The sequence below is a fragment of the Taeniopygia guttata genome, chromosome 2 (genome assembly GCF_048771995.1).
Source record: "Taeniopygia guttata chromosome 2, bTaeGut7.mat, whole genome shotgun sequence".
Lineage (NCBI taxonomy): Eukaryota > Metazoa > Chordata > Aves > Passeriformes > Estrildidae > Taeniopygia > Taeniopygia guttata.
Genome location: NC_133026.1, coordinates 62,461,180 through 62,472,367, shown reverse-complemented (window position 1 = coordinate 62,472,367; position 11,188 = coordinate 62,461,180). Strand labels below are relative to the sequence as shown.

The following is an 11,188-nucleotide window of genomic DNA, read 5'->3' as shown; positions in this document are numbered from 1 at the left end:
CCTTCTCTGCTCCTCCACTGCAAACTGCTGATGACCCAGGTCATAATGGTGCACAAATTTTCTAATATAATTCAATGAAGGTGTACAAAATAAATAAAATAGATTTATTTGTTTTCTTCTTGAATACAATTCATCTTTTAAACTGTATATTTTTGTATTTCTGCAAAGGATTACCCCAATCCTGGTTCTCTCCCAGGTCAAAAAGGCACTGCTGGAGAAACCTTGCTTGATCACAAAATGTAACTCCTCATGAAACCTTGCTCAGGAGAGAGTCTTGATGCTTAACTTCAGCATTTGTTGCTGTGTAGGGCCTACCACTCATCTAGAATATTCCTTTAAAACAATTTTCATTTCCTCATTTAAACAAAAAACAGTTTTCACAGGAATATGTAAAGGCATTTCTCTTTTTTAAAAGATTTTTTCCCATAACGTTTTGCTTCAGTAGAACTTACTTCATCAAAAATTTCTTTCTTAGCTCCTAGAAATGTGTTTTCTTTCCTCTTTTGTCTGCAACCTTCTTCTACTCAGAAACAGTCTCTTGAGGATCACTGTTTCAAGGGCAGAACTCCTACTATGCAAAATATGTAACCCCCAGGAAAATGCTACCTTTGAAATTTTTCCATTCCAAACAAAAACTCAGGATGTAGAAGCAGCCCAGAAAAGGTGTTTGGGATAAAAATGTTTGATCAGATTGAGTAAGGGTTGTAACCTCTCATTACGGGCTTTTCATTGTACTATATGACTTTATTCACTTTCTACAGATTTACTACACCTACTTGCTTCTCTAAGTGCTCTTCTTTTCCTTCCCATTTCTCCCCAGTTTTCAATTATTTGCTTTCTTCAGTCAAATTCCTCTATCCTCAGAACTTCAACTTGAGACCTCCATTCCTAAAGTTTTCTTCCCCTCAACATTTCAACCTGCCAGTCCCAAGCCATGATAAGGCCTTTTCCCCTTAGTGGGAAAAAACAGTGAGTGGTAGCTGGGAGTTTCTAGAAGACCTGACACAAATGATCAGGTTTCAGAAGAAATTTAGTTATGTTAGGAGGCAGGCCATTGGGCTAATCATGAACTCACAAAAAGCAAACACAGAGAAATCAGATTTTTCCATGGGATGAGTGCAGAAATGCTGCTTGGCAAGAATGGGTAAGGACAAACACACACACACACACACACGAAAGCCATACAGCAAATAAAACTTAACTAGCAAGAGCATCCCAAGTAATGAGAAATGATTGGATAAGTATATCAGTGGTAAGAAGTCATCAAAATCAAGCAAGAAAGATACTGACTGATGCCAAAGATTGCCTCAAGCCATCTTTGCACCAGTCTTGGCTAGAAGAGGTCAGTTTTGATCAGCTGACTGATGTGATAACACATTAATGACAAGGGAATAAGGCTTCAGCCCAGGCTTGGGCAGAACCAGTTACAAGAGTACTTAGGTGACATTGAGATGTTCAAAGCAACAGTCTGGCTGCACTTTATGCCAGGGTAGTGAAGGAAGTGGCTCAAACAGCACTGGAAACACTAGTGTTTATCTTTGAGAATCCAGGGAAAATGGGCAAGAAATTAACAAACTGATGCCTGTCCTTAAAAGTGGCCTTAGAAAATAAATAAATAAGCCAGACTTTGGCCCAGAAATCTAGTACAAATAGATACACAATTTGTAGAGTGGTAGAAGCAAACAATAGGGTAAGCAACTATTAATATGAACTTGTCAGCTACAAACTGGGACAATCTGGGCACATTTCCCTGGGCAATGAAGAGCAGACTGTTATGGAAGACAGGAGAGTGGACTCCACTCATCTGTGCCTTAGTTAGGCTCTATGCATGTGCTTACAAGGAAGGGAGATCAGTTTATTTGAAAAATTTGGGCAGGGGGTACAGAAGTTTGGAAACAGTTGTCAGTGTTTTACAAGCAAGAGGGTGGATTATAAATGCAGTTCCAAAGGGGGGTGTTTAGTTACCAGCCTTCTGAGCTGGCATTAACTGGTGAGCAACTGTAAACACATTGGAGGAAGAAATAAGAATTCAAAATAACCTTAAGAAGCTGCTTGGAAAGTCAAAGAACATGACTGAAAAGCAATGACAGGAATTGTTTTTGCAGGCAGGGTTACCCCCTGCACACACAGAGGCTGGGGCATTGCTCAGCACAGGCTGCAGACACCAGCTGAGGAGAGACCAGAGAGCTGCAGGCAGTCAGTGGCCAGAGAGACTGCAGCAGAAGCAGACAAATTGCAGATGGTCATCTTAAAGAAAACATTGCACAGGGATGTGATAGCAGCCATCAGATGTAAAAGGACACTGCAACACAGAAAGAGGAGACTTCCCTTGGCAGGGACCACCACATTCACATTTCGGCAAGGAATATTCAGAGAGGAGGATAAAGTGTCATCTGGATAGGCTGTATGGCCTCTGAAGTACTGCGTGTTCCTCAGAGCAGAATCCAGGGAATCCTCACAAAAGGGACACAGAGACACAGTGAAGTGGTGTAGATGTGAAACCTTTCTGTGTCCTCTGTAAGACAAAGAGCTAAAGAGAGGAAGATCTAAGGCGTTAATGGTGTACCATAATTTGCTAGCAGAGACCAGATCAAGTACATGAAATTCCATCAATAACTTGCTCTTCCATTTATATTTGGCAATGACACCCATCCTCTTCTAATGCACACAAGCATTTTCTGCTCACTAGCTGTGTTCACGTGTACAAGCGTGTATTGATCTGTTTTCTCTCTTTCCCTTCTTACAAAGGAAAAAATAACTGCAAAGTTCAGTAATGCACGGGCTGTGCTCTACGATGAAAATAGTCGGAGGCACTTACACGCTGAAGTAAATTTAGCTTAACATAAAAATAACCTTCACAAATTTGAAATGCCTGTTTTACAATTAACGTCAGGTGCTAACAGGATATAATTTTCTTCAAAGTGTGTACTAATGTGACAGGCTGACTGAAGCGATGCAGGCACGTCTCCTCGCCGCCCTCTGGGTCTCAGAAACGCCTCCTTCACTTTCCAGCTCTTCTCTTTGAGTCTCGTCCTTTCTTCAGCCACACAGGGTGCTCCTGCGGCTCGGCGATGCGGTGCGCTCCCGCCCAGCCCGCTGCAGCCGCGCTGCGTTATTAAAGGCACACAAACCGTGTAAATAATTGATACGGAGCTAGCGCGCTGCGCAGCCGGAGCGCCTCCTCCTCTCCCCCAGCCCTCGCCCTGCTCGCCCAGCGGCCCTACCTGCCCCGGCCCGCCGGAGCGCGGCGCGGCCGCGGGGCGGCGCGGAGCCCCCGCGAAGCCGCCCCGCGCCCTCCCCGCCCCGCGGCGCCGTCCCGCCCCCGGCGGCGGCGGGTCCCTGGCGGGGGCCGGGCCGGGCCCGCGGCGCGGCGGGAGCAGGTGCGGCCGCCCGGCACCGCGGGGGCGGAGCGGGGGGCGGTGGCGCCGGCGCCGGGCCGGCAGGTGGGGGCCGGCGGGAGGCGGAGGGCGAGGAGCCGGGTGGGTTTGTCCGCCCGCCTCTGGAGGTGCGGCCGGCGGCACGGCGCGGCGAGCGGGCTGCCGCGGGAGGCGCACGGCGGTGGCGGCGGCGGTGACCGCGTCCGCAGCCCGGGCCGCGGAGGGGCCGGCGGGGCCCCTTGCTGCAGAGCCAGATGTGCGGGACGCGGGGCTGCGAAGGGTCGGCGGGGAGGTGCCGGGGGCTGCCGCCGCCGCTGCTGCCGAGGCCGGGGAGGAGCCCTTAGCTGTGCGAGAAGCGGGGAAGCCGTGTCGGGAGCTGTTATTTTCTTCTCCTCCTTCCTTTGCCTTCCCTCTTGTCCCTCCTCCCCCTCCTCACTAAAACCGGGAGAGGAGGCGTGTTCGTTGCCTTGCTGCACCGGTTTTGCTTGGTTTGTTGTTGCAGGGTTTGGTTCTCAGGGTGGCTGGTTTTTTTGGTTTTTTCTCTTTTCTCTTCCAATCTCTCCGCCTTCTCCCTTCCTCTCTGGCCCATCGCATGCTCGGATCCGGCTGGATCCTTCCTTTGCTTTTCGGCGGTGCCTCTCGGAAGGGGGAAGGGAGAGCTGGGATGAGTGCAGCTTGACGCACAGGCGAGGAGCGGGGGGGCACCGCCGGCAGCTGCAGCGGTTCGTGGCCGCAAGCTGCGGGTGAGAAACGGAGAGAGCAAGGGGCTCCCTCGGTGCCTCCCCCTTTCTTCGCCCCTGTCCTTCCTCCCTCTCTCCCTCCCCCATCCGTCTCCTGCCGGGTCCGGCTGGGAGCGTGTGTGCAATACCTTACGCCGCAAGGTGTGTGTGTGTGTGTGCGCGGAGCAGAGGGAGGGAAGGACTCGCGAGGGAGCCGGGGCTGCCCCGGCCCCCCCTATGTGAGCCTCCCCGGGCGGCTGGATGGCGATAGACCGACGCCGTGAGGCGGGCGGCGGGGGCCGGCCGCTGCCCGAGGAGAACGGCTCGGTGCCGGGGGCCGTGGGGGGGGGCGCCGCTGCCCCCCCGGGGCCTCCCCCCGCCAACGCCGCCGGGGCCGAGATCCAGGCGCTGCCGGTGCCGCCGCCCGCCGCCGCCTGCAGCCCGCTGCTCCTCGACTACGACGGCTCGGTGCTACCCTTCCTTGGGGGGCTGGGCGGCCGGTACCAGCGGACCCTGGTGCTGCTCACTTGGGTCCCGGCGCTCGTCATCGGCTTCAGCAAGTTCTCGGACTCCTTCCTCCTGGACCAGCCCGACTTCTGGTGCCGGGAGGCGGACGGGCAGGGCAACTGGAGCGGGACCCTGGCGCCGATCCACGCCAACCACAGCGGCAACGGGAGCATCTTCCCCCCGCCCGGGCTGCCCACCCCCGCTGGGGGCAACGCCAGCGAGTGCGGCTGCCGCGAGTGGCACTACCGCATCAGAGCCGGCCTCGTCCAAAACGTCGTGAGCAAGGTGAGAAAGGCGACTTCCCTCGGCCCCCCTCCCCGTCCAGTCCAGCCCTCACGGACCCTCTCGACACTCGCCCTTTCCAAGGCAAGGGGAGCAGCTGGACACGACACGGATCTGTCCTTGCGTGCTGCGGGGCTCGGTCGAGTCCCCGTGGGTTAGCCTCCCACCCGGAGAAAATCAATCCCATATCCGCGCAGCCCTTTCCCTCCCGGGGTGGCACACTAGGCGTTCAGCCTGTTGGTTTGTACCCGCACGCTGGTTGCAGCACTAAGCTGAAAAAGTTATGTCCTGAAACGGGATCCTGTGTGTGTGTGTCTGAGTTCCTGGTGCTGTCCTGCTGTCTCTGGGTGTCTGTGGGAAAGATGCTGTAGGCATCAGCCCCAGCTAAGGGGAAAGGGTTGTGGAGAGGGCTCTGGTTGATCTTTGTGCAAGTATACTAAAGCAGCCCTACACATCAAAAATCAGGTTGATTTTTGGGGAAGCTGAAGAAATGGTGACTGTTGGGAGTAAAATAAGCCAAAAGTTATCCCAAATTCTTCTGGTTTTGTACTTATTCTCCTGAAAACTGTCTTGGCAGAGCAATTAAAGAAATGTCTCACATAAGTTGTTTTACTCCAGAAGCAGAAAGTGCATGCTGCTGTGTTTTGTGCTTCCCCATGTAATGACTAAAGTGGAAAATTTCTAGTGAAGAGACTGTGTCGCTTTCTGCTCTTGCTTCGTATTTGCTGAGTAGTGCATATCAAAAAATCACCTTCCCTTTTCACCTAAAAGCTTTTGCTTCTTTATAGTATCAGCCATACAAAAGCCCTGCTGGCTGCAGATGGGCCTTATTGATATTAACAAGCAGCTGGAGTTCCTGGAAATGTAAAATTAAATGGTTACACCAGGGAAGTAGTTCCCTTAATCTCAAGACCCCCTCCTAAGATCAGCAAAAATTACTTCCTGCCTGGAAACAGTGTTTTGGCTTAACTGTGTTTATCTAGTTGGGATAAAGAAAGGAGGCAACAATCAGATGAGCAACATAATTGTGCTTTGGTCAGCCAGCATGCACTTATATTGAATCATTGAAAATCATTTCGGTTTCTCTTTGTGTCCCTTGAAAGAGTGTGCAACAGGGAAAAAGTAAATCCCTCAATGCCTTGAACGTAGAAAGGATTAAAAAGGAAGGTAACCCAGCTACTTTCCTTTCATAAAAGAAACATAGGCACATGCTGAATCTGATTGGTTTGTGATACAGAAATGCATAAGAAAATTAGACATTTAAGAAAGTCATATTTTCTTCTGTTTATATACAGAGAGTGAGCAATTCAAATGTTTGGGGATCTAATGCTGAAGTTTTAGCATGAAAAAAATATCTTGAAATATTTTTTTTAGTCTAAACTTAAAAAAAAAAAAAATTGGAAATGTTTGGATCTTTTGAAGGTCATCATCAAGTTGGCCACAAAAGGTCAAGGGAGAGTTAGTTTGCTGTCTTGCATGCTTCTTTAGAGATAATAAAAAAAGTATTCCTTGGAAGAACTTGCTGTAAAGGGCAGATCAATTTTAAGGGATAAACAAACATCTGTGGCCCCTGCTGTCTTGTTTTCTATTAGAAAGAATAATAATCATCTTTTGAGACTATGGGTTTTTCCAGTGTGGAGTTTTTATTTTTATTGTATGCTCACTTCCAAAAACCTGGCAGTTCCTTTGCTTTGATTTGTAATCCCTTGTAATTATAATTAGATTGTTTTCTCAGGGTCAGGATTCCTCCTTAGTTTGTGTTTTTTGTTTTGGGGGTTTTCTGGGTGGGGGTACTGCCTTTTTTTATTCTAATGAAGAAAGAGAGGAAAAACCCAGACAGAACATCATCACAGCTTGATTTGGACTTAATTTCTTACAATTTTTGTAACTGCTGACTCTTCTTACATGCATCTCACTGTCCTTTGAAAGAAAGAGCTGCTCTGGATGAATTCAAGAGACTGGATGTTCAGATCACCCTTAACTCTCCTCAAAAATACATTTTTTTTCTATAATGTATTATGCAATGTTCTCATCTTTCTAAATAGAGTTTTATTAAAATCTTAGTCTAATATATGCTCATCAGTGTAGTAGCCAGGGGTTATATTGAAATATCGTAAAGAGAGCCAAAATTATATTAATAAAAAATGTACTTTTGTTTGGCAAGTAAATCCGCTCTTACTTACCTTCAATGGTCTGAGCTAACAGCTGTTGGATGCTCTGTCATTGCTTTGTATTCAGAAACAATGAAACAATTCTGGTTATTTAGCACAAAGTATATTTGATGTGCATACATATGAGGCGTCACTCTTCCCTCCATTCCTCAGGGGTAGGATAGCTGTCCTATCCTAATTGTGTCGAGTTCTACTGTCTCCACAGCCTCTCTTCTAAGATACTCCCTTCTTCAGATGCTATATCCCTGTCCAGGCTTTCTCAGCTGTCCCTTCCTTGGTGCCTGTTTTCCCTCAGCCTATGTTATGCTTGGGATTGATGGAGTGGAGGTCCTGCTATTTCCAGCCCTGCTCAGTGCTTTGTTTAGCCCCACTTCTCTGAGTGTTTGCTGGAGCCAGCGGTGGCCTTGCACCTCTCCTGAAGACTGGCATTGCTGTCTCAGGCACTGTCATTATCCCGACCTGCTTGACTGAGTCACTGGGAACGGTGCTTTTTATAGTGCTGCCAGTCATTAGACCTGGAAATGGTAATAAAGGACATAGTGCTTATTATTTAACACTGCTGAAATACATGTAGTGAAGAGGTCAGATGCATAATTTAACCACAGGGATTCCAGTGGCCATGTTAAATCACCCTTCTGAGCTAATGTCCTGACTTGGCACATAAATCTTGGTCTTTAGCTTGGACTGTACATAAATATCTTCCCATAGCACAATTCACTTGAAAGGCTTTTTCACTGCTATATGGTTCTTTGAAGATTTAATCTATTCTTTATCACAACATCAACATCACTATGCTCTTATAAACAGAGAGCATGTGTATTTCTTGAGGTACTTTCCTAAACCAGCCCTTAGGCAAAAGGCTAGAAAAGTGTCTTTTTAATGGTCCATGTATCATGTCGCCTGTGTCCAAAGGAAGGATGCTGAGAAAGACTTTTTTTTTTTTTCTGTGGGGAAGCCCAAGATCTCCTTTTAGCCCTTTGCAAAGCGGTGCTTCAGGTAGATGATTAGCATTAACAGAATGAGCAACCTTATGACAACTAAATATTTGTAGCCATGAAGCTTAACAGGAAGCTAGAGTGTGTACTCAGCAGGGACTTTTCTAACTCTCTCACTAACTTGTTTAGTGCCTGCATCTTCTGACCATCTGCAAAGCCAGCTGTTATCGTGGGACAACATTTTCATGGAAGCTCTTAGTTACAGGACTGATGGTTGTTGGTTTATTTCACTCCGTTACTAGGATGACCCATCTTCTATGTTTGATTGCATTAAGTGGTGGGGTTGTTTGCTGTTCTGCATGCTGATTTGTATAATGGAGACCAAAAGCTGATGATGGGCAAGGACTGGACTTGATTAAATTGCAGAGGTCTATGGCACCAGCATCCCTCTGTGTGCACTTGCAATGTTCCAGATCATTTCACCTCTTGGGGCTGGCATAAGATGGAAGTGGTTAGTTGAAGGCTGCATTTTAATCACTTGGAGCAATTATGTAATAATATTTCATGTCTAGTCCCAAGGGAATTCCTGTTGTGACTGCTTTTATGCTCCAGATGCCTTGTTTTCCTGCAATGCTCGGCTCTCAACTTCCCACTTGATTTGGGTTGAGTCATCTTCTTCCCAAAGTGCCATGGCAATCGTTTTACCTATTTGCTACTGGTTCAAGCATTCTCATAGCAAATTTGGCTAAGCCTCTAGAAAACCATCCCTGCCAAAAAAGTGGAGCTGAAGTCAGAAGAGCCAAATGGTCCAGGGGCAAGGATGTCTGAGCTTGGATTGGTTTGGTCTATGACTGGTGCTCTTCGCTCCTGCAAGGGGAGATGTCTATGCTTAACCAGTCTTCCTTCTCCTTGCTTTTATTGCAGTTCTGGCACTTTTCTGGGCACACCTTCATCTGATTCAGTTTATTAGCCTGGTAGAAAACTTCCTCTTAAAAGAAATTTTTTTCTTCTTTTCCTGGGTGTTCTACTGGGTTAAATGAAGTTAAATTGTTCTGTGCAGTAACACGTGCTTTAGTCTGTGATGTTGCCTTCTGGGATTATTGCTGGTATCTGTTAGTAGCCAGAAATGACAAAACAAACAAATTTCTTTGTGATAATAGTGATGATGAATTTGGCATGGTTTGCAGAATAATATTTCTTGAGGTAGAGGACAAGTGTACATTTTAAATGTACTTTCAGAATATAGTTATTAATTACTTTGAAGGGAACCCTCTGACAAGGTCCTTCCCAAAATAAGAACTGTGCCACCCTTATCTCCTCCCATTTGTCCCTGTAATCTCATTTGTTTCTGCATATTCTCCAGTTGGCTGGTCTCTGTAAAGAGACTTTAGAAATGCTGATGCTTCTTTTTTTTCCCTGCAATGAACAGGATTTGTCAGTGTTAGTTCCTGGCTGACTGGCTTCTACCTTGTCCCAAATCAATGAAAACCTTGAGTTATTGTACCCACTGCGGTAGTTGGGTCAAAGGGGCAATATTGAAGCTACTACATCACTTTGTTTCCACTGAACAGATTGAAAGGGGTGTAGGGACCTTAGTGCAAGGCCTAAGTTGCAGAGGGCAGAAGGCCTGTTCTAAATTTCTTTCAACCAAGGCTTTGGAATGACTCTCAGCTTCTAATGGGTACTGAAGGGCCCAGCAAGTCCCTGTGGTCAGAGGTATCCAGAAACACTGCCAGACCAGAGCAAACATCTACCACTATTTTATTTTATGGCTTCCTCAGCTATGCGAGAGATCCCAAACTAATTTTTTTTTTCCTTCTTCCCTCTGCAAGTTAGCTGATAAAGAGTCAGTGGTTACCACTCTGAGCCTTCACAGACTAAAAAAAAAAATCTTTCTGTTAAAGAGGAGGCAAAGGGGAGCTTGTCCTGCTGCAGCTGCCCTGACGCCTGCTTGCATGCACTGAGTGTGGTGACGGAGCCTCCTGATTATCAGGGCTCAAGTGAGCAACACCCTGAAAAAACAGGGCGAGTTTCTGGCTGAGGAGCATCAAGGAAGGGGATGGTTCTTTTGGGAACAGCACCTGTAATTTCCCATGTGAAGAACTCTCTTCTGCCTGCAAATAGTAAATAATCTGATGTCTGAAATAACCGTGTGTGATATCATGAGGCTTCTTGTTTAATGAACATAGATATTGGTTTTACTGATTTGGGGGTGTTATGTACTGGCCAAAGCCTTTTAAAGTAGTTGGTCTAGAAAGCAAAGACTGGATTAAGACTGCTACTGACAACAGTAGTTTTGAGTTTTTGTCTGGCATAGATACTTTTTCATTACAAGAAATGTACATGCAATTCATGTTTATTATCAGCCTTAAGATAAAGCCTCTCAGTTACAGGAATCTGATTTCAACTTACCATAAATAGTTTGTAGCATTGCTAGAACTAACAATGATCCTTCAGGAAGGTAATTCTGTATTGAAATCTCTTTAAGACATTCTCAGCTTTCCAAATGAGCCTTTCATATCAGTCATTTTTGTATATATGTCAAACAACTGCCTTTTTTTTTTTTTTTAACCTCCTGGATAGACGTGATGTTTGAAATGCTTGGGGTTCTGTTCTGTTTTTGTTTCCACTCCTTAATACATCCTGTATCTCTGTCACGTAATTTAAATATACCGACCCTGCCCATGTTGTGACAGAAATTGCTGGCTGTGGTGAATGTTTACCAGCTATGCAGGCAGTCTAACCCCAAATTTCTGAAGTGCACTAACAGTTCTACCTCTTCTTACCCTGGTTACAAGGCTGCAGTTAGAAAAGGTGACCTCATGGTTTTTTTAAGCATTTGTCAAAGAAAGGAACTGGCACTCAGGAAAGGATGTAATTTGGAGGCAGTTTTGATGGTAATGTTGAGATGAGGCTTATAGGACAGCTTCAGGGGTTCATTTCTTAATGAAACAACATGTGGAATAGCACAAGATTTATGAACTTCAAGACTTTGGCCATACTAAGGGTGAAAAGTCTTAAATCTTAACAAATCAGTTCTAGGGAGCTGCTAGATTTAGAAAATGCTGAAAGAGATACAGTGCTTTTTTTTGATACCTTTTTGTGTATCTTTTTTTTTTTTTTTTTCTGTCAGGCTATTTGTTCCTGCCTACTTGTCGTCCCTGCTCAGGACAGCTACTCTCACTCCATCCCTTTCA

General features: G+C 46.4%; 2 protein-coding genes across 3 annotated transcripts in view; one reads left to right on the top strand and one right to left on the bottom strand.

The window, feature by feature from the left end:
• Nucleotides 1-2,814: 2,814 nt before the first annotated feature.
• LOC140682349 (uncharacterized) lies at nucleotides 2,815-4,204 on the bottom strand. Its single transcript, XM_072924256.1, has 3 exons — nucleotides 3,943-4,204; nucleotides 3,225-3,888; nucleotides 2,815-3,107 (listed from the first exon to the last, which is right to left on the bottom strand). Exons 1-3 carry the CDS (start codon nucleotides 4,202-4,204, stop codon nucleotides 3,002-3,004), a joined length of 1,032 nt encoding a protein of 343 aa, XP_072780357.1. The 3' UTR covers nucleotides 2,815-3,001.
• Nucleotides 4,205-4,218: 14 nt separating this feature from the next.
• Nucleotides 4,219-11,188, top strand: part of SLC22A23 (solute carrier family 22 member 23) — a 108,646-nt gene continuing 101,676 nt past the window's right edge. For both annotated transcript variants that reach the window (XM_002197765.7, XM_012571520.5), the window contains exon 1: nucleotides 4,219-4,888. In XM_002197765.7, the coding sequence (XP_002197801.6) occupies nucleotides 4,358-4,888 (531 nt within the window). In that variant the 5' untranslated portion in view covers nucleotides 4,219-4,357. The remainder of the gene's footprint in view (nucleotides 4,889-11,188) is intronic.

What these genes read in the sequence shown, in the direction of transcription:
- LOC140682349 (XM_072924256.1), bottom strand. Translation starts at nt 4,204, where the DNA reads ATGGGGGAGGGAGAGAGGGAGGAAGGACAGGGGCGAAGAAAGGGGGAG. An exon ending in GCCAGAGAGGAAGGGAGAAG is followed by an intron (nt 3,889 to 3,942) that starts GCGGAGAGATTG and finishes AGCCACCCTGAG; the next exon opens with AACCAAACCCTGCAACAACA. An exon ending in GCTCCGGCGGGCCGGGGCAG is followed by an intron (nt 3,108 to 3,224) that starts GTAGGGCCGCTG and finishes TTAATAACGCAG; the next exon opens with CGCGGCTGCAGCGGGCTGGG.